The sequence below is a fragment of the Leguminivora glycinivorella genome, chromosome Z (assembly GCF_023078275.1).
Source record: "Leguminivora glycinivorella isolate SPB_JAAS2020 chromosome Z, LegGlyc_1.1, whole genome shotgun sequence".
NCBI lineage: Eukaryota > Metazoa > Arthropoda > Insecta > Lepidoptera > Tortricidae > Leguminivora > Leguminivora glycinivorella.
Genome location: NC_062998.1, coordinates 38,346,265 through 38,368,606, shown reverse-complemented (window position 1 = coordinate 38,368,606; position 22,342 = coordinate 38,346,265). Strand labels below are relative to the sequence as shown.

Here is a 22,342-nt window from a genome sequence, read left to right as displayed (position 1 = left end):
CACATGAACATGTCTTTCTGTTAATGGTTCAATGGAAACTTTGATGTTGAGTAAGTAGACACCTAGGGATCATTAAAACTAACGATATGTCTTGTCAACTTTTATTATTAGGTACAACTATTATAATATTACATTTCCAAAGTTAAAGGATTGGGGAAATGCCAGGTGCAAGCTACATACTCTTATTCATAATGAGAAACTTGAGTATTACTGAGATGATAGTGTAATTCGATGGCTGCACAAACTTCCTCAGCTTGCAAAACTGAGAATATTCGTAAAGAATGAAAAAGGTATAGAGTTAGCGCCTCAGCCCCAAACCCTGACACTTTGGTCCCACGAGCAACTGGCCATTGCGACGCCGTTGGGTGCTATCGAAATCGACGTCACGCGATTCTCGTGACCACTCAATGTTCCTGTAAAACACAAAAATAGCGAGGATCTGTTTAAGAGTTCAGTATCGTATTCCGAATTTTCATTAGGAAAATCTAAGATTTTATGACGCATTTATCACAATACATTAAGTAATAAGTAGGTACCACCATAAGATACATCACAGCGCCCAAGGTGTTTTGCAAGGCATTTTGGCAGTTGGGTTAATGAATATATCTGATGCTGATGGCGACTGTACATAAAGATAAATAGTCTGCCACAAGTAGGTATAGTTAATAGTAGGTAGTCCCGCAAAAAGTTTACGGTTAATATTTTAAAACAGAAAACATAAGTTTACAATAGGTAATACTAGTATATATATTCAACCGGAGGGAATTAATTACCCGTGTGTGCAACTTTTAACGTGTCCCACGAATGCACCGTGTTGTCGTCGGAGCCCGCCAGCAAATACCTTCCGCTGGGCGAGAGACCTGTGGCAGAAACACCTTATAGATGTAGTGCGAAAATATTCGTATTGTTACGGAAACGTACGAACGTGTCATGCTATTTCAGTCAGTCTCAGCAGAAGATGTACTGACATTGACTGAACTAGCATGACAAATACGAAAGTTTCCGGAGAAATACGAAGGAAACTCTTGTCGCACTACATCTGTACTTTAGGGATTAGTGTCTGGCAATGTAGTTTATCTTTATTTACTTAATTCAGGGGTCTTGATGATGACTCCCGGCCCGCCAATTGACAACATTTCATATTTTTGAGTACTACTTTTTATTGTTTGGTTTGAAAGAACTCAATACTAAAAGATACACGTATTTTTTTATTTTTCCAAAAACTGCTATTTTAATGAGAAATTCCCTTTTTATTACTGCTTCGAGCAGAAAGAGCGTAAGTTACAAACGTCAAGACACAGCTTCATGACGTCACATGTGTTGTTTCATACAACTAAGAAAACGACAAAATCATTCCTAAAAAAAAAGTTTTAACAGTCAGCTTAAACAGTCCGGTATGTCTGACTATCAAGTGTCACTGTCAACTACTAGTGAATGACTACGAATCATAGACTAAGCCATGATTTTTTTAATATCTTTGCTACGAACTGTGATAAGTTTCACTGTCAAACTCAAGTGACATCCCAACTGGAAGATTTTTTTGATATAGTGGCAGCTATAATAGTCCGTTGCTTCTGGAAAGTTATGTATGAAAATGTTGGCATAATTAATGGAAGATTTTTTTTGATTGGGATATGTACATTACAGGCCGAAGTCATTTTTCATCAACCCTCCCCATCCCTCCCCCCTCTGCGTCACCCCTCTTCCCCCCCTTAAATAGCCGAAAATGCAGTTTTTCGCGATTTCTGACAAAACCGTTGTAGATACAGAAAAAGCGTGTAGTAAAAAAGTAATCCTTGATAAATTTACTACAAATCGTTCATTGACACTTTGGTTCTAGCACTTATAGGTTTCGCGTGATCCATCACGAAAGTTGGTCCTTTACTGCAATTTTCTTTAGTGAATGTTAAGTTTTCTCCCAAATTGCTTACGAAATCTGTTTGATATTACTAAAATATTATAAACTGAAAATGAATTTCAGGGGGAAAAATCACTACCATGGGTGGGACTTGAACTCACGGCTACTGGATTGATACTCCAGGGCTCTACCAACAGCTACCAAAAGCTCATTCCCAGTCATAGATACACTATATAGATCAATGGTACTCCTAGCGACTACTACCGTGAAAATATTACGTCTTAAATAGTTACTGGAATTCCAAGACATATCGGAAATTCCACCCATGGTAGTGATTTTTCCCCCTTAATTTTATTTTAGTCATGAGTTACAATATTTTAGTTATATCAAACAAATTTCGACGATTTCGTATGCATTTTGGGCGAAAACTTAACATTCACTAAAGAAGATTGCAGCAAAGGACCAACTTTCGTGACGGATCACGCGTAAACTATAAGTGCTAGAACCAAAGTGTTAATGAATGATTTGTAGTAAATTTATTAAGGATTACTTCGTTACTACGCGCTTTTTCTGTATCTTCAACAGTTTTGTCAGAAATCGAGAAAAACCGCATTTTCGGCACTTTAAGGGAGGGTAGAGGGGTGACGCAGAGGAGGGAGGAGTGGGGAGGGTTGATGAAAAATAACTTCGGTCTATAACGTACATATTTCAATTTAAAAAAACCTTCCATTAATTATGCCGTAATTTTAGCTAATTTCCCCCTGCTATAAATCAGCTATTTGACGTCACTTCCCCTTTAAACTATTTTTAAGATTTTTTATACTAAAAATGCGGAAAAAATAAAAAAAATGATTTATGTGATCTACAAGCGTATATCTCGAAATGGTTTTCGATTTAGGGACATTGAAAATTTTGAAACGTTAGTGTCCCAATACAATAATCGTAAAACGCTGCGCAAAAAATGGATAGTGGCCCGTGAGATAGCAATTTAGAGTCCCCCGATTTATTTAATTATTCATTTATGTTATGAAGAACCAACAGCTATTATACTAACAGTGTACAACAAGATATGATTCAGAAAGCCATATTTATTATCATCTTTATTATTTGAACCCGTCGAGTTCGGTTCGGTCTCGGTAACGTTAGTAACTTGTATAGTCTGTGGTGCCGGTGCCGCTTGCGCGCTTGGTTTGTTGTTGAAAATACAAAAAAACTGAATGTAGATTCATCGTCAGGCTTTACCCGATCATACTGGATTTTAACAAAAACATTAGCAATCAGTGACCACATAATGTATCTTTATAGGTACAAAAAAAATTACATCATGTTAAAAATTACGGAGTTCTGCGGTATTTAATTTAGGTATGCGCAATCCAACATTTTTATTTCTTAATTTGTATAAAAGCAGCAATGCAGTTCCTCGAGTTTTTCTTAGTCTGGATAAGAAGTACTTAGATAGGTTAATCAACATTTTTTGTTCAAACATATAGGTATTTATTTAAGCAATTAATCTCTACTAAAGTTCCTATGCATTATTGATATCAGCATAGATTAACTTTTATATCTAGATATACATATGTATATGTGTTACGCAAAACTTGTATATCTTAGAGACTGTTTCATTATTACGGGCAATTTTAAAAGCCTTTAGGTATATATGTATTGAATATGATCGGTAGGTACTTGTTTCTATATTTATCGCACAAAACACGTGTTCCAAGTGAATCGAGTTCTAGAAGTCATAATGAATTACCATACCATATTTATGGGTCAACAATCACTACTCATTCATAAAATGTGCATTGTGCAAATTTTCCTCGTGTCTTTGGCGTGGTGAAAATGTTGTGTTTCACTAGGTGGCAAAATATTTTTAACCACGCGTGCTAATATTGGTACCTACCCAAAAGCAAAAGATTCCATATTGAACCGCGTTACCGCGAGCGTAGCGAGTAGTCGAAATGTGGAATTTTGAGTGTTGCGAGGGATGCAATGCAAGGCACGGAGGTTAATTCAACATGGATCGAGGAAACACAAAATTTTTCATCACACCAACACGAGGTAGGTAAATATTCAACAACAACGTTGATGTTTCCTTATCGTTGGGAGGTTAAGCGCAGTAAGTACTTATAATAAAGAGTAGGTACTATAATGATATAAAGATACCGGGTGGGCCTCAAGGAGTAAGAAGTAAATGTAGTACAGTGCGATTAAAATCAGTTAACGATTCGGCTTTTACACTTCGGCTTCGGTTCTTATCGAGATTGCATAAGTGCGAGCAAGAATAAGATATAATACCCGAATCGTTAACGGATGTTAATCGTGCTGTACTGACCCAGACTAAAACGTTTTGTTTTAGAATTTTGAATCCTTTAACACAATAAAAGTTCACACCATATTTTGAAAGGTAGGTAACCAAAAATGTATACGCGGGGTGTCAATTACATATGATTTTAAGTAAGTAGGTAGATACCTAAATTAATGACAATATTACATCTGTATGAGAATTAAGAGGAAAACATGGGGAATGAACTATTGATAGTATCCTTACCTATTTATTACAGGTAAAACATTACGCGTAAAATACACTCATTATGGTATTACCATTCTTAACAATGAATATGTTGGCGGTTTTCTCCCGCCATACAAAGATATATACTAACCCAAGCTACTCAATAGTGGTTACGTCATGTAAGGTAACTAAACTCTTCTTCCTTATTTGGTTTTTGCTTATTTATATGTTTTACATATCAAGGTTATCAATGCGGCATACGAGGACGCGATCCGGATGCTTAATGGTATATTTATCCTTGTCAGCTCGCCATGTTAAAATACCAATACAAGTCACCCAACAAAAAATAGTGAAACGATGCTTTCCAGCAATATGACCGAGGACATATCGCTACATGTTAGATTCTAATATATGTAAGGTCAGTGCGGGCAAGACCGGCATACTTTATTTGAAATTATGTTTGTGTGCTTAAAACTAGACTATTAAAGTAGTTTGGAGTGATCCGCATGGTCCTATGGGCTAGCAAATTTTATATTCTACACAGCTTTTATAATACTTTGGTGAATTAAAGTAAACTTATGTGATAAAAATCACTTTTTTTTAAGGCTCGGCGGGTTGACCGTCCCCACGCGCTGAGTACCTACGGAAAGACCGTTCATATTCATATGGAAATAAGTATCAAAATCATGTTAATTGTTATATTCTGTAATAACAGGGAGTAATGTGATAGATATTAATAACGTTGATATTTTCAACATATCAGCATTTTTCTATTTATAAGGCAAGACCGTCATATGTCCCGTAAATGAGGTTGATAACCTTTTTTTTTCAGGTCCAGACAAAAGCAACGAATCAAGTTTTTTGTTAACTAGTGTTCGTCCTAGGGATATCTATTGAAGACCAATGGATTAAGGATGAAAAACTGGTAGACCTTCGGAGGTGTAAGAAGTGATAGATATATAAATACAAAAGTTATATTCAGTAGACGGTCTTTCTGGGTAGACGGTCTTCCCGACTGACCTTAGGTAATTTAATGTACTGGCTTTGTAAGACGTCGTTAGTGCGTTTTCACAATATCCCATCCGAGAACGGATGTCGGACCTATAACCCATATATTACAGGATTGGATTTTTAGGGTTCCGTAGTCAACTAGGAACCCTTATAGTTTCGCCATGTCTGTCTGTCCGTCCGTCCGTCCGTCCGTCCGCGGATAATCTCAGTAACCGTTAGCACTATAAAGCTGAAATTTGGTACCAATATGTATATCAATCACGCCGACAAAGTGCAAAAATAAAAAATGGAAAAAAATGTTTTATTAGGGTACCCCCTACATGTACCTAAAGTGGGGACTGATATTTTTTTTCATTCCAACCCCAACGTGTGACATATTGTTGGATAGGTATTTAAAAATGAATAAGGGTTTACTAAGATCGTTTTTTGATAATATTAATATTTTCGGAAATAATCGCTCCTAAAGGAAAAAAAAGTGCGCCCCCCCCCCCCCCTCTAACTTTTGAACCATATGTTTAAAAAATATGAAAAAAATCACAAAAGTAGAATTTTATGAACCCTACACTGAGCGTGGCCCGACACGCTCTTGGCCGGTTTTTTCCATTTAAATTCTTCCGACATCCGATATCGGATCAGATAATGTGAAAACTGACTTCAGTAGGTCGGCGTGTGCAATAGATGATTTTCATGCGCACTCTTCTTTTGAGCCTATGATTTTAGGTGATTTGGTTCCAAATTCATTGAAATTATTCTTTGAGAGTTTAAATACCATTATATACGTACTATACTTGTACTATTTATATATTCTGTGGTACTATTTGCACAATAAACACAAATTGCAGACAAAAATAAAACCAGTAGGTTACCCATTTTCTATACTAAGGGCCACTTGCACCAACGAAAATGGAGAGTCAACCCGAGGGTTTACCCACCTTTTTATATGGAATTTGACAGTTGACAGCCCACTAACCCTGGGTTAAGTGGTTGGTGCAAGTGGGCCTAAGCGGTCACAAAACTGGCCAATGTTAACGTGCCAACTACCTCTAGATATATTTTTTGGGGCCTCAAATGGTACCTACTTACGAATATAACGTTCTCCTCAAAGGGGAGATAACGACTTGAATAATAAACGATTGATTGATTTAATAGGAAAGGTGACCGCCGCCTCATCATACAGGGTGTAATCGTTAAGTGTAGCCAGACATCAAAAAACTTAATTCCATATTATTTTATTACAATGTATTCCTGCAAAGAATGAATTTCAAGCAGTTTTATCTCTTACGACACCGACATTTGCTGAGGCTATCATCGTAGGTACTAAATGTATGGGAGCGATTAAATATCATCATCCTCCTTGCGCTATCCCGACATTTGCCATGGCTCATGGGTGCCTGGGGTCCGCTTTGGAGGGATTAAATATATATTTAATATTACAAATATTATTTAAAAAAATTGGGTAATGCACTTTCGATATCAATTGGAAGATTTGTAATATCCGTTATATTTACGGAATTATAGCTTGGCTACATTTAACGCTTACATCCTGTATAACCGCGCACCTTGTTCTTCTCTCTGGATATCCATATTATCGGTAGGTAAGATTTTTAGACGGTTGTTATTTCTTTATTGATTAGACGGTTTATTATTAATTAAATGCTTACCATTTTGTTTAACTTTACTTTAGGAGATTTTCGGATTTTTTTATAAGAGTTAGGATAAGGACTATAAGGAGCAATAAAGTGCATCAGGGCTATTTCGAAGCACAAAAATGCTCGGGTAATTTCGAAATGGGAATCTTGATATGATGGAAATAATGATGATTTTTACTAATTATTTTATAATTTCGAAATTAGACGGCTTTCTAAATTACCCCAATGCACCCTACCTATAAATATAATTATATCTGGAAAACATATATAGGTACATTAATTTGCGTTAAAATGCCTTTACAACCCGAATCGAACTTTGTTCAGATCTGAATACGTTAAATATTAGCTCTAGATACGATATGGATTGGATGTGTCAGCGGCAAGAGAGACATTGTTATTGAATAAACGTCTACTTTTATCTATACCCCAATTGCTAATTAGAGTCCAAAAAAACTACTACGATATTGCCACTGCAATAAAATGTTTGTAAAATAGTATAATCCTTTTTTATAAAAACACACGCCTAGATAAATTATTTATTATTTATTTCAATCCTTTGATTTATATATTTAATAGTCTTTTATTATTTACATAAATACTAGGACGCTCGATTTTTTTTCTTTTTTTCCGTGATTTTTAGTTGTAAAGTTGGTATTGCGCTTGTATCACTTCAGGTATCAATAACATTTGGTGCTATATTTTGCGGTATAGAACAAACTATTGATGATATAGATATTGTGACCAATTTTTTATGCATATATTTTACAATTAGCTAATCAGCGAAATAGTGTATAGTGGACTTTATGGTTGCCACGGCCGCCATTGTTTTGGAAGCGGCCATGACACCATGGTCTGTCAAACTGTATTTGAATTTATTATTATGTATGATACACAGATATACAGACTACATCTCTGATATATGATAGACAGACGTTAATATGCAAGTAGCGCTTTATTGACAGCCGACACTTATGAACCTTTTTGATAAAAAATGGCACATGTAATGATCTATTGTTTTACCTTAAAGAGAGTATGTAAGTAAGTTTGAGTAATGTTTTTCAATTTATGGTTCCAAATCTCCTGAGGAGTCTCAGAGATACATTGGGCACTCGTTCAATACGCTAAGGAAATACCTCTCGTGAGCCCTTGACTTCGCCACGCACCATTCTGAGAGCCGAACTGGCTCTCTGGCCGAAGGTGCTACCCTTCAGCAATAACATTCTAATATTGGTAATGGGTAACAACCCATGACTAATTTAATAAACATTGGCGAAAATTGCACCTGACTGAGATAGGGCAGCTTTAGTGCATACATTTGTCTGGTTTAAGTTTTATTATTATTAGCAACGTGAATGAAGGTGATGTTGATTGTCACATATACACGTAATATAATGCAAATTACCAACATTTATCATTAGTGGCGACCGGTGGAACTAATTTGACGTATGAGAATTAAAACAAAAAAAACTAAAACGAATTTTCTTCACAATTTTATCATCAAGTATTCTTGGATTTCTTACGTGCCAAATAAAGATTGTAGAAGGTTGGCAAAACCTGAAAAGTATTTTGACAGTGACATAAGTGACATTGACAGCTGTGACATTGACAGCTGTGACATTGACGTATCTGTCGTAGTTTTTTTGGACTCGAATTAGCAATTGGAGATTAGAGCTACCACTTAGATTATGTACTTACTTCGAACCGATCCGTCAGTAATCGAACGAGCAAGCAAAGTAAAGTTCTTACACATTCGACTTCACACGGCTAGCAGCACATCCCGATATTTCGGACATCTAATATTTTAATATGAACCATCACTACCATCAGATGACACTAATATACATTTAATAGGGAATATGCACGTAACTCCTTGGCCTAAATATTTATATTTGTAATCTTTTACATTAAATACACATACTTACGTTTACAAAACCCTTTTGAATTTATCGTAATTTAATTTTTAATTTTCAAAAAGTGGCTTTTATTTATTCCCGCACAAATTCTCAAAACGCAACAATGTGACGTCTATAAGTAGGAGCGAGAAAGAGTTATTCTTTACTCGCTCCCGCCTTTAGGTAAATGATTGGTTTTAACAACTTTTTTCTAGTTTCTTAGTTGAGATTTTGGATGTGTTATATTTATTTTTAGTAATTTAATTAATAAATAGTAAAAAAATAAAAATATCATGCATATTCCCTATTATGAGCAAACTGACCAGGATTATGGAGCTAGAAAAACGAAGGCCTCATGGCTACTTCATTTTGGGATACGAGATCTGGCTAAATGGATCTCCTTTGCAAGATAGGTACTAAGTGTGGCTATTGTGTTCATAAGGTAGGCTCGGTGGACTGTTGTCTGGTCAGTTGTGGTGGGTTTGCGAAATCTGGGTGTTTATGATGATGAAAATCTAAGGGTGCCTAGCTTTCGGCAAATGCCAGTTCTCAGTTCAGGGCCAACTGGAACAGCTAATGTAATATCCAAAGAGAAAAATGTAGTTTGAATGGAAAAGCGATCGAGTTTGGTGTTTACAAACCGCAGCTAGTGAAGCCGCTGGCGCCCGGGGGAGTGTAGTGGCCTATCTGCTGGTCGCTGCGAATATCGAAGAGACGCGCAGTTTTATCCTCAGAAGCGGTCGCGAACGCTTGGCCGCTGGCATGGAACTAAAATCAAATAATTATATAGGAGAACTCACAATATAATGGGTCTAATGGAAAACATTGTAATTTTTAGGCTTCCGTAGTCAACTAGGAACCGTTAGGACCGTTAGCACAAGAAAGCTCAAATTTGGTGGCAATATGTACTTATATATCAATCTCGCCGACAATCTGCAATAATAATAACTGGAAAAAAAATATTTTATTAGGGTACAAGTAGGGTACAGGTAGGGTAAAAGTAGAACTTTATAACGACGTTCTAGGAAAATTATTTTGAACTTGATATGTTGGTTTTTGAAAAAAAATACGGGAAACTACGGAACCCTACACTGAGCGTGACCCGACACGCTCTTGGCCGGTTTTGGTTATTATTATTGCTTCAAATTGACATGAAACTGTTCCCCTATGGGCACGTGTATTTAAAGAACCGATTTCCTCTAAAACTGCGAATTCGCCACTGATTCCCAACTTTGTCTTGGAAACCCAAAAATGTCGATGTATTGGCAATATGGCTAACACCTATTTAAGTTACAAGCTTAATTTGGAACTTACACAAACGCTATTGACATCAGCATCGTGACCGAAGAAAGTTTGTTTGGCTTTGTCATCTCTTATGTCCCAAAGTTTGCACGTTTTGTCCACAGAACCGGTGACATAGCTATTCATGTCTGGAATAATAGATACATTAGCATTACAGCTGATTCGAATTTATAAGGAATTAAGGGAATGGGAAATTTTCCAGATATGTACAAATGCCTGTAGTTAGGCCTTGTAATTTACTTTTCAAAGCAATATTATCTAAGAAATAATACTAATTAAATAATTTGAAAACTATAAATTTATAACCCAATTATAAAAAGGAAAAAACATCTACCAAATCCGCCTGCGGCATGGTGCCCATTATGCTGGCGGCATTTCCTCGCTGTATCGCCAGGGCGATACGTTGCGAGATATATGCGTCAGCTCTGGGATCTCCAGTAGATTCGATAAGCCGAGCCGACAGAGCTCCCATAAAGGCTTTCATGTCGGCCGACCAAGGACCCAGAGTCTCCATAGCAAGCGCCGGTCGTAGTCCTTAAGCAAGGACAAGCTTGTATTTGCGGCGCTTGAGACTTAGGGCCTGGTCAGCCGCACCACCGGCCTGTGTGCGGGTCGCCTGGATATGGGACTGCGCGAAGGTATCAACGCAAGTAGCGTCCCATACCAGGACTCTGCCTAGTTTCCACGGCACCAATGTGGCCTCGTCGGGACGCTTGCCATCGTCTCTTACCATGCCTGTGGGATCGAGAACTGTAGGCACAGAGGCGGTGGCAAGCGAGCGACGGACCAAATCATTAACGGTGCCGTGGCGAAACAGGCGACCGGCGCTTTTGGAGCATGAAAGTCCATGTCGGCCCAGCTCATCGACATCTTTGCCGCAGGAGCACTTGTGAGGGACACATATTTTTTTTGAACCCAAGCCTTAAGCATATAGCTATTCTCAAGCTACTTGGGTCCAAAACAGTGCCAATCTGTCGAGATGGCAGTGCCCGAAGTCAATGGCCGGACTCGGAACTGAAACGGCGAGGATTCGGGCACGTTCAAATAAATATAATCAATATTATCTAAGTAGATGAAATTAAAGCTGTTTAGAAAGTGCTGACCTAATATTTTAATTTATACATTTTAATCAAGGCTTTCGCAAAATAATTATATCGGAAATAAAATTAAATAAATTCAACTATTAAAATACATTATGATCATACATTGTATACTTGATGAACTATGTATGTATACCTAGGTAGTTTAATACGTACCCGGTGCTAAGGAGATGCTGACCACGTCGCCTGCATGCGCATCAAACTCCTTGTCCCTTTTACCCGTTTCCAAATCCCAAATACATCTGCAACACCGTCAACTATGAGTGTTTGATATAAAACTACCTAGTTTAATGCTGATGAAATAGTTATTTGTTATACAAGGGTGCAAAGTTGTATCAAAGTTCAAGTGAAAGGATTCTATAGTTGAACCACGAGCGAAGCGAGTGGTTCGAGAATATAATCCTGAAATTGGCGAGTTTGTGTTCCCCTCACTATAGCGAGGAAAGTACAAGGCAAAAAACTTTATCACTGCTTCCAGTAGTTCCACGGGTGGTAAATCATCTCCATCACTAGATTCACCCACTTGTATCAATTTTAAAGCAGAAAATTTGACTAGATTCACGGTCAAATTACTTTATCCACTAGTGGATAAAATGGATAAAACACGTGTTTCCGAGCTAGTGTGGGGAACATCTTTAATAAAATTTAATTTGACTTTAAGTAACTGATTGCCTAGAAAAGAATATCAGGCACTTAGCATTCCACTCCACGTTAGTAGTAGCTATAAATTCCTAAATCATAAGGATCTTCCTTGTTTCATTTGGGAATTATAGTTAAATATATATTCGTTTCTCCAATAATATTAAAATAATAGTGCGATAAGGACAATAGGCTACTTATTGCCTCCTAGTCAAATCAGCTTCTTGTTAAAAGAATTGTTAAAACGAATTTGAACGACTTGCTAATATGGAATTAATATGAGATCGAATTGAGTGACGTCACGGTCAATTCATTTACTATAAATATTTCTACTTTTGGCTAATGAGGAGGCACACTCAAAGATTATGACAGATGCCTTATAAGTCCATTGCACAGATAAAGAATTTCATACGTGAGAGCGAGAAGAAGGTATTTTTTTTCTCTCTCACACATATGAATGACAGTGACATGTTTAGACACTTGCACAGGCGCCGCCTGGCGGGACAAAATGTCAGTGTGCCTCCTCATTGAAACCAATTTTCAATGTCGCGCCTGTAGCAATATTAGACCATTGCTGTCAGACGGACAATGAGTTTTTCGAAATTTATGCGCGAAATGTCATTTGATGTTGGCCAGTCACTTTTCTGTGAAGGAAAACATCGTAAGGAAACCAGACTAATCCCAAGGAGGCCTAAGTTACCTCAGCCTGAGGCGAGGGCAGTAAGGGCAGTAAGCCAGCAGTCTATATGGCAAGTTCTGAGAAAATGGTGGTTAGTTATTACAGTAACAGAGCCTGGGGCCCAGAGCTGCCAAGACTGTTCACTATCGCCAATTCAGGGTGGCGTTAGAGAAAGTGATTACACATTCTCACATCTTCATGTCGCCGGAGCCGGTAAGGATGTGCTTGTCATCGAGGAAGCGACAGCTGCTGAGGAAGCCTTCGTAACCGGCCAGCTCGCGCACCATCTTGGCTGCGCCCGTGGCGTCGCGGTTGTTCACGTCATATACAGTGCACATGTTGTCCATCCCGCCGCATGCTGGAAAAAGTTGCAGGACATTCATAGAGTGGCCAAAGTACGCGTGCCCTATTTTTAAATCCGTCCTTCCCTATTTGTTTGTTTCTTAAACAGATAGTTGCTCTCGAATTCGTCTAATGATGATAATTTGATAATTTTTAATAAATTTACTTGAATAGTTATAGCAGTTCTACCTATACGTGAAGACATAACGGATTGATAAAAAAACAGAGAGTTACTTTCGCCTTTGAAAATGTTATCTTGGGTTATTCTTGTGATATTTTAAACAGGAGCCAATAATTTGGTCTGTTTCTGAAATAATTTCAGAATATTGTATGGTGATAAATGGGTAAATAGTGAATACTGAAGGTCCTTTTAGGTCTGCAGCTCGCAGAGCCAGCGATAAATACGAATATTAAGATGTTATTGTTTGTTCAAGGTTGAATGTGGCCTAAGTAGCCCATTGTTTTCGAGGTTTTGACACTAAAATGAATGACGAGATATTGCACTCGACTTTGCAGTTAGAGTAGAAAAATAAGAATAATATACAACAAGCTCAATATGCCACCTAGACCACATTAATTTACGTGTAAAGTACTGCATACCGACAAAATTGCCCGAGGGTGCAAACGCGACGCTCATGACCCAGGCGGAACGAAGCGGTATGACCTGCACTTTGTTGCCGCTCCAGGTGTCCCAGATTATGAGCTTACCGTCTAGCGAACCGGTCACGCAGTGCCTGTGGTAACACGAAATTTATTTCAATGTGGTGCTCTATTTGTATCGAAACAGTACTATTACATACACCGTCTTTATCCAACCGCTGCCGCAAAAGCCGCAGCCTTAGGACATGCTAAGAACTGGAGCAATGCAAATGGCAAGCGATGACGTAAAACAAATACGTCTTTCACAGGAAAGTTTGTAAATATTTACTTATAGCTACTTGCTGATTATTCTGTGGGTTTGCTTATCTGCAACTTGCCCACGAATTAGTAGCCGAATAATCGCATAGTATTTTCTAATTATAATGCTCGGTCTACCTACACATATTTTAGCTAGAGTCGCCGAAATAAACATTTTTTCAGCCCAACATTACAAACTTCAGCCTGTTATCGTATGAAAAGCTGGTTTAGAGTCGGTATATTCTTAGGTGAATTCATTTTTCATTATCGAAGGTATCGAGAAATCTTTTAATAAAAAGCCATGTAACATTACATATACATATAGATCAGGCTGACAAGCACCGTAGCGTGATACAGCCTAAATTGAGCCTAATCGCATCGGTGCGTCCTTTTAGCACCTTCTGTAAGTGCGACAAGGACGCACCGACGCGATAGGCTACATCACACTAGTGTGGTAGGCCTGTAGCCATATATAAATAATCGCTATAGCATTTAAGAATTAAGACTAGGTATTAATAAACTGATTTGCACATTAAATATGAACCTACAGGAAGATAAAGATAGGACGTTTCAAAAAATGTTAAACCTATCGCTGTCGTCACCTGGAATCGCCGCTGTAGTGCACCGAGTTAACTTTATTGATGTGCCCTTTTAAGGTTTTCTTAGTCACGAGGCGTATCTTGGACAAATCGGCCATGTCCCCGCATTTTTCCGCGAGTTTCGTGTCTGCGACTTTTTGTTGTGCTTCCTGGAATCGATTGTATATTATTAACAATATGTATTAACCGTCGATTAGTTTCTAGTATTTAAATTAGTCACCTTAAGAGAAGCAATCAGATCGTTAAGCTCTTTCTTGAGAGCTGTGGTTTCAGGGTCCTCCTTCGGTGGCATTATTGTTATGAAATTGTCTTTAGTATCAAAACCGACGAGTGTTACAAGCCAGGTAGGCACTTGCTATGAACCTTAGACATTGCTCCTGATGAATGCTCGTAATCTCGTTACTATAATAGGATCCTACCTTAACTCCAATGAAGCTTTACATGTGCCGACCCACTCCATTTTTCTTGACAGTATTTATTGATTAACACAGTTTAAATACTATACATTTCATAGGTATACTAATATTTTAGTAATCTTTGTTAGGTAGGTACTTACAACAGATTTTAATAATACGATACCGAAGTACCTAAATACCTACATAGGTACTTTAAGGTATCAACAATGTCACAAAGCCTATTGTTATTGCAGGGTGGCTTGCGATTACAGTCTGTGCATGTAGGTAACTACATATGTGAGACTCATTGTCAATTTGCAATGTAGTTTTGGCAGAGTTTCAGGCTAACAAGCTAACAAGTACCTAAGTAGTTATTACTGAAATTAACAAAGTACACGTCTTGCAATAATCGACTAAAAAGTAAGTGAATATAGCATGGTTAAAGACCTACCTAAGTACCTATAATAATAGTTATTTGTTTTAGAAGGTGGAAAAGTAGTTGTTTAACCGCACGTGCCAATATTGATACCCGAGCAAGCGAAAGATTCCAGAAGTGGAATCTTGAGCGTTGCGAGGGTTTCAAGGCACGAAAGTTAAACAAACTTTGCCACCGAGTGAAACACGAAATTTTTCACCACACCAACACGGTCCATTGATGGCGACTTTGTGGTCCAATGAAGGCGACTCTGGTTAAAAGAAGGCAACAGCAAATGAAAACCTTTTCACATTTTTTCTCTAAATTTAGTACTTATATATACTTTTTTTATTGTGGATAAGATAATTCATAAATACATGTCATCATCCTCCTTGCGTTATCCCGGCATTTGCCACGGCTCATGGAAGTCTGGGGTCCACTTTGACAACTAATCCCAAAATTTGGCGTAGGCACTAGTTTTTACGAAAGCGACTGCCATCTGACCTCCCAACCCGAAAGGTTACTAGGCCAGGCCTTATTGAAATTAGTCCGGTTTCCTCACGATGTTTTCCTTCACCGAAAAGCGACTGGTAAATATCAAATGACATTTCGCACATAAGTTTCGAAAAACTCATTGGTACGAGCCGGGGTTCGAACCCGCGACCTCCGGATCGAAAGTCGCACGCTCTTACCACTAGGCCACCAGCGCTTATCATAAATACATATCAAGAATTAAAACTTATCAAGTTATCAAACTAGTAAATTTTTTTGTTTTGACATAAAATCTATAAATTATAGATCAGCGAAGTTAAGTGGTCCAATGACCGCAACCTTCCCCTAATTACGATATCAGTTTAAAGTTTTCTGATTTCTGTACCGAATAATTGTCTGGCTGCACTTTAAAAATTGCATTCGTTGATTGTGTGCGTTACTTTTTCATACATTTGATGTGTACAGGCGTACGATTGTGATTTGTGATACACGCTATTATAAAATGCTAGTCTGAAACTGCCCTACCTGTGTAATTTATGGTAGGATTGGCCCTTAGAATTGTAATAAATGTAAACAATTACTTAACCTGGCGCTTTCATTTAATAAATGACTATAACAAATGGCTGATTTTGGCCAATTAAAATCCCTTCGATTATTTTCAAACCAGTCGATATACAAAGGAACTCGCCATCAATTTTATTGGTTTGGTGGATTAATTGAATGGTCACCATCGTTTCCACAATCCAATTTAGCGGTCATTTTTTACAGAGCTGCCTAGATGGTTGAATTAACTATGAATTCATGTTAAGGAACTTTTTGTCTGATTTGCCTGATGTCAACTTTTATCATGTTCCTGACCAAACCTTCGCTCGGACGTGTACCGTTTTCTAGCAAGCCAAGAGAAATGTTTGCACGCCTCCTGGAATAGAACAAAGTTAGTTTAGACTTTCGAACCAAATAAAATGGTAGTAAGTATTAAGACGATTTACAGTTTACTTTAGTACGTGACTGTCCTGGTTCTCAGTTGATCAAAGAAAAGTGCGGCCCGTGACGTACCAACAAACAGACCAGCAGTTTTCGATTAGAAGTCAACAATCGTAACTGTAGCATGACCGTTGTCCTAGATACTTTCACTTCCCCTGTCCGTTTTAAGTACTCTAGCTGTGTTTTGCAAATCAAAGATTAAACGTTAAGGGAGTCCACACGGTTTTCATCTTATTTTAGTGAAGGGTCTTACATGCATGGAATGAACATGTTTGGATTAACTTTGAGTTCCCTGAAGATCAAAGAGAGAATTTCATTTTAAACTAAGTACCTAATTGAAACAAAAGTTGTGACCAAAACCAGTTTTCGGGCCTAAGATTGTTCAACTTTGTTGCCAAATATCACAGAAACAAATGAACTGTGAAGTAATTATGAGATACTAGTTTGTTGAAAGAATTAGGAACTATCATAAAATCAATTCAAATCGAAGATCATCGGTGCAGGCTCTTAATGTGCAGGAGGAAAATATAATTAGTATAAAAGTATAGCTACTTACTCATCTATAATTTTTTTTTTTACTTGCTAATATGGAATTTATTCAGCACAGCCATACTCAAAGTGTGCTCCGCGGAGCCCTAGGGCTCCGCCAAACCTCTCTGGGGGCTCCGTGTGAATGTTGGTTGACTGATATGCGATTTCAACTCTCTTCCATAAAACCTTGCTATAAACTTTTTTTTATTTTATTTTATTTTATTTAAGGGTTCCGTCAGATATTTTGCTTTCCAAAAGGGTTCCATGAGAAAATAAGTTTGAAAACAGCTGATTCAGCAAATACATATGAGAATACAGCTTATATTAATATTATATTAATTCTCCGATTGCCCGGGGCATCGTCCCTAGGACGCTTGCCGCGTTTCCTTTTTTCCAGTTTGTTACCATTTTTAAAACACTTTTTTACAGCGGTTACAAAGTGGAAAATATACAAAAAAAAATATTTTGATTTGGACCATTTTTTTGTTTCTTGTTTTCTGTCCTAGATCGAAAGGGCTCGTCGGTGGCAAACAAGCATACGGTCCGTCTGATGAAAAGCGGTCACCGTAACCTATGAACGCCTGCAACTCAAGGAGTGTCACATGCGCGTTGCCAATCCATTAGAAGCTTGTAGGTACACTCCCTTTTGCTAAGAAGAAAAAACACACAATTTACCTACCTTATTTAGATAAAATATTTTTGGTGATTCTTCTCGCGAAAATGCCCCCATAGGAAATCTGTTTCTTTTGCCAAATGGCACTACTAGGTCAAGTAGGTCAGTTGCTTTACTTTTTAACCGCCGCCCCAAATCTCAAGGAAGGGGGTTCTCAATTCGTCTGTTTGGTTCATTTGGTGCAGAGGAACTGCTAATGAAGGTCAGGACGGAACTCCTCAAATCTGAACGGCACACTTATAGTGCCTTAGGTATTTTTATAAGAACAGCGTGCATTTGAGTTCAGAACATTGACATTTATTTGTTAGGAGCTTAGGAGTTTTGTTCTCTTTGTTATGTTTGTTAAGCATCTTGAGTTTTCAAGTCAAATTTTGTGTTGAGAGATCGATTTCTTATAATCGGATATTGGATTCATGAGGAATTGAGGAAACCCCTCAAACCTTAACGGTATACGTATATTCATTTGTATTTCTATCAAATAATCAAAGATTTAGGTACACGTTAAAAAATACCTACACATTTCTACATAATCCAACATTCGTAAGTACCTTTCACCAGAACCCCAAAAGCTTTTCTTAAAAATTATATACTTTATTATTACTACTTTTTAACCGACTTCTTTACTGAAAATAAAGAAGGATGTTATATATTCGGGTTCATTTTATGTATGTTACCTGATTACTCCGAGACCCGTGGTCCGATTTCAATAATATTTTTTTTGTTTGAAAGGAGCTACCTCCAAGGTGGTCCCATATTAATCTGGAGCTGTTCTGATGATGGGATCCATGAAGAGTTGAGGGAACTCCTCAAATTTTAAAGGCACATTTATGGTGATTTCGATGTTTTTTTGACAAACTTGAGCAGTTTCTCCCGAAAACGAGCACTTTCATAAAGTGGACTTGATGATGATAATTGTTTTAGTGATAATGATCATGATTTCTTAAACAATACTTGTTGACCGATTATTCCAAGACCCGTAGTCCGATTTCAATAATATTTTTTTTGTTTGAAAGGAGCTACCTCCAAGGTTGTCCCATATTAATCTGAAGCTATTCTGATGATGGGATCCATGAAGAGTTGAGGGAACTCCTCAATTTTTAAAGGCAGATGTATGGTGATTACGGTGTTTTCTTAAGTAACTCGAGTAGTTTATGTCGAAAACTAGCACTTTCATAAAGTGAACCTCATTATGATGATTGTTCTTTTTGAAGTCGGTAGTATTTTTTTGTAAAAAGTTTTTATTCCACAGATATTTAGACCTACACCGCAGTAGGGGGAACCGGGGCACCTCGGTCCGGTCCATGTTTCGCCTCAAAAAATAAACTAGGTTAAAGTAAGTAACTCAAAACTATGATATTTCCATACGTCCAGTAAATTATCTGGCTACAATCAATGGTCTGGTCAAGAAACTGCCGTAGGTACATTTTTTTGCTCCTTATCTGAGGAAAGCAATTTGTATCAAACTATCCCATACACGGGGATGGATTATACATATTCGGAGCTTTGATTTGCTTAAGTATATTTCTGCATAATATCCTAATAGATCAGTCTAACGGGTATTAACTTGTTTTGTTTTCTTGTTGTTAGAAAGACTTGTAATAGAAAGTAAGCCGATGCCAAAAATCAAATAAAACGAATAATTGGTACCGCAAAATGTTACTGAACTATTGTCAACCGAACTGGCCTTTCAACGGTGGCCAACGCTTTCATTTCACGGCAAATTAACTTTTTTCCAGTCGAAGCAATGCAGTCAATTTCTCGAGTTCGATCGAAGGAAATATAGCAGTCGGTGTTAGGAAGCTTCACCGTCAAGATGGCTCTGCGGGGACACAGGTGCTTTCCTCTGAAATGTTGCTGCTGGGTCCTGGCGATGCTGATCGCCCTGAGGCCGGGCACATCCACACAAGAGTTCTGCAGCGCGAATTCTGAGGATGCGGCCTGCCAGCCCCACAACATGCTCCATAAAGGTATAATACCCAGATTTTCTTCGCACTCGACCTTAGTGGGTTTTTCTTCGGTGAAGGACTAAAAATACCGCTCTTATTGTTTTTCTCTTTTGAAAACCTAGCGATGCCATTGCGAACTGTAAAATACGCTTATGTACTGGCCTTATAATGTATACTTACGTGTAAGCTTGTACTTTTTGACTGTCTCTTCTGTCAGTAACTTAATATTAACATAGAGTCATTGTCCTAGTTTCCGTAAATGGTTCAGTTTTTTTTATTAAAGTATAAACTTGCAATAAGTTTACATTTCTTATGCAGTTCGTTTTTAAATTCAAATTTCGTCAGGTGGACGACCTCAAAACTAAAATAAAAAAACTATAGAGCTGAACAAAAAGTACCACAATGGGGTTACCCCGTATTTTTGGGTGCCTAATATCCTACTCATCTGGAGGATGGATTTTTTTTCATTTTCCTTTAAATACTTATTTTCCACAACAAAAAAACTTCTGACGATACCCCACTTGACCTAGTAACTTGACATTTACAGTTTTCCCCATTGAGGTATATGTACTACGTACTAGAGGCGACGTTGCTAAGAGAATTTTTACACAACGCACTGCGGTCCACTGGACCGCAACGTTGTCAGTCCTTACCGGGTCCTTGCGGTGCAGTGACGTGCCGTGATGCATTTACTTTCCACGTGAATAATGCCTTCTTGTGTTTAAAAATTGTACTAATCACTCGAGGAAATCAAATAAAAGCCAAGGTGTGACATTTCATCGGTAAATTAAACAAAAAACTCGTCTATAATATTTTAAGATTGAATATTCTACAAACTCGCGAGCGGGCGCGACACTGCCGCCATTTTGGTGACGCAATCATAGACTATAAAAAGTTAACTGCGCAGATGTGCCATTTACACTGTTCCTACTACATATGTAATGTGTTTCATCTCTAATAGAGTTGCGAAATATAAATATTTCTATTTGGAAAATTAATAAGTAACTACTTACTATTTCATTAATTATGTTACTAAAATATTTAAAAAAAAAATATTTTTTTAATATATATAGTTAATAGTTTTTGAGTAAAATTGTATTTTTAGCACGCTCACTTTTTGCAGTTTTCTTCGGCCTGGTCATGAAAAAATGGAACAATTTATACGCTTTGTCCAAAAAAATCGTGCTGAGGAAACTTGGTTACCAACTGACCACACATATATATGTTCATTGTGTATTTTAAAGAAGAAGATAAATACAGCACATTTATTTTGTATTAATTTGTATTGTTTAAGTTGGAAATAAATAAATAAGTTTGACTAGAATATCCGTATTTAACTATAATGTAAAATTCCCGTTAGGCAGAATATAATAATGTGTCACATCTGGTGGTAGACCTACTCTACGCGTAAATAACCGCTCCCCGCACCCCGCGCATTTGTCAGCATGTGCAGTGTTTTTGCTTGGCAACGTCGCCTCTAGTACGTAGTACATATACCTCAATGGTTTTCCCCCCTTTCATTTTGGCCATTTTTTATAATTAACATTAATAAATTAAAAGAAAATAATTCTTTTCATTTGTAGAGGTTAACAATGTTCACAACTATTCCAAATTTCAAAGCGATAGCGTATATTTTTAAGTAGTTTTCGAGATATTTTAGTAACGTGACAGACAGACGAACAGAGTCGCACCATAAGGCTTCCTTTAGTAGGTATATTTTTGGTACGGAACCCTAAAAAGTATTCCCTATGGAGTTATGATATTTCTAGTATCACAGTTAACTTCTTTTATACATTCTTTACATATTTTTATTGCGCGTGTGTGTAGTTCCTAATAGTTAATAGTTCAGTAATTCCCGAAAAGTTTGAACATTTGGATCAACAAAATACCGAAAATGTATAGAAATTTAAAGGAAGGTTTCATACAAACAACCTAGGACATTTTGGGAAACCTAGTGGATCTTGCTCAGCATCATGGACTCTATCAGCCTACCAATGAAAAAAAAAATGTTATATGCTGATGACATTTCCATAATATTCTCAAGTCAAAATAACGAGGAAGTAAACCAAAATATGAGGTTGGCGTCCGCTAGGTTAGCCGAGTCGAATTTCATTAATTTGCCTTCTGCATATATGTATTACGAAACAATTGAAACTGCTTCCATTAACGACGCGTCGAATTGAATTCACTCTTCATAGTACGATAAATGAAGGACTCGATTCGACGCGACTCGATTCCGCGATCAGCCTGGCGTCCATTTCATAAAAAGCCCCCCATTCACGGTATGATATATCTGTACGATCCGTCGCAACAGATTAATCGAAACGACCGATCGAGTCGATCGACAGTGTATGTCAACATCGTTAACGATTTACTTGATCGCGAACTATATCGCAAATCACAACAAAATCCCGCGCGATCGAAAGTGT

General features: G+C 37.5%; 2 protein-coding genes across 2 annotated transcripts in view; one reads left to right on the top strand and one right to left on the bottom strand.

Annotated features, from left to right (window-relative positions):
• Positions 1-83: 83 nt before the first annotated feature.
• Positions 84-14,829, bottom strand: LOC125241266 (guanine nucleotide-binding protein subunit beta-2). The gene is made up of 9 exons (XM_048149655.1): positions 14,698-14,829; positions 14,481-14,626; positions 13,582-13,715; positions 12,832-12,997; positions 11,478-11,563; positions 10,234-10,349; positions 9,561-9,687; positions 774-860; positions 84-413 (listed from the first exon to the last, which is right to left on the bottom strand). The coding sequence occupies exons 1-9, from the start codon at positions 14,767-14,769 to the stop codon at positions 307-309; spliced, it is 1,041 nt and encodes a 346-aa protein (XP_048005612.1). The 5' UTR covers positions 14,770-14,829; the 3' UTR covers positions 84-306.
• Positions 14,830-19,765: 4,936 nt separating this feature from the next.
• LOC125240657 (procollagen-lysine,2-oxoglutarate 5-dioxygenase) overlaps positions 19,766-22,342 on the top strand; it is a 42,171-nt gene continuing 39,594 nt past the window's right edge. The window contains exon 1 of the mRNA XM_048148657.1: positions 19,766-19,934. Coding sequence (XP_048004614.1) covers positions 19,781-19,934 — 154 coding nt within the window. The 5' untranslated portion in view covers positions 19,766-19,780. The remainder of the gene's footprint in view (positions 19,935-22,342) is intronic.

What these genes read in the sequence shown, in the direction of transcription:
- LOC125241266 (XM_048149655.1), bottom strand. Translation starts at nt 14,769, where the DNA reads ATGCCACCGAAGGAGGACCCTGAAACCACAGCTCTCAAGAAAGAGCTT. An exon ending in CAGCATCTCCTTAGCACCGG is followed by an intron (nt 10,350 to 11,477) that starts GTACGTATTAAA and finishes CTATTATTCCAG; the next exon opens with ACATGAATAGCTATGTCACC. An exon ending in CTGATGTCAATAGCGTTTGT is followed by an intron (nt 9,688 to 10,233) that starts GTAAGTTCCAAA and finishes ATTTGATTTTAG; the next exon opens with TTCCATGCCAGCGGCCAAGC.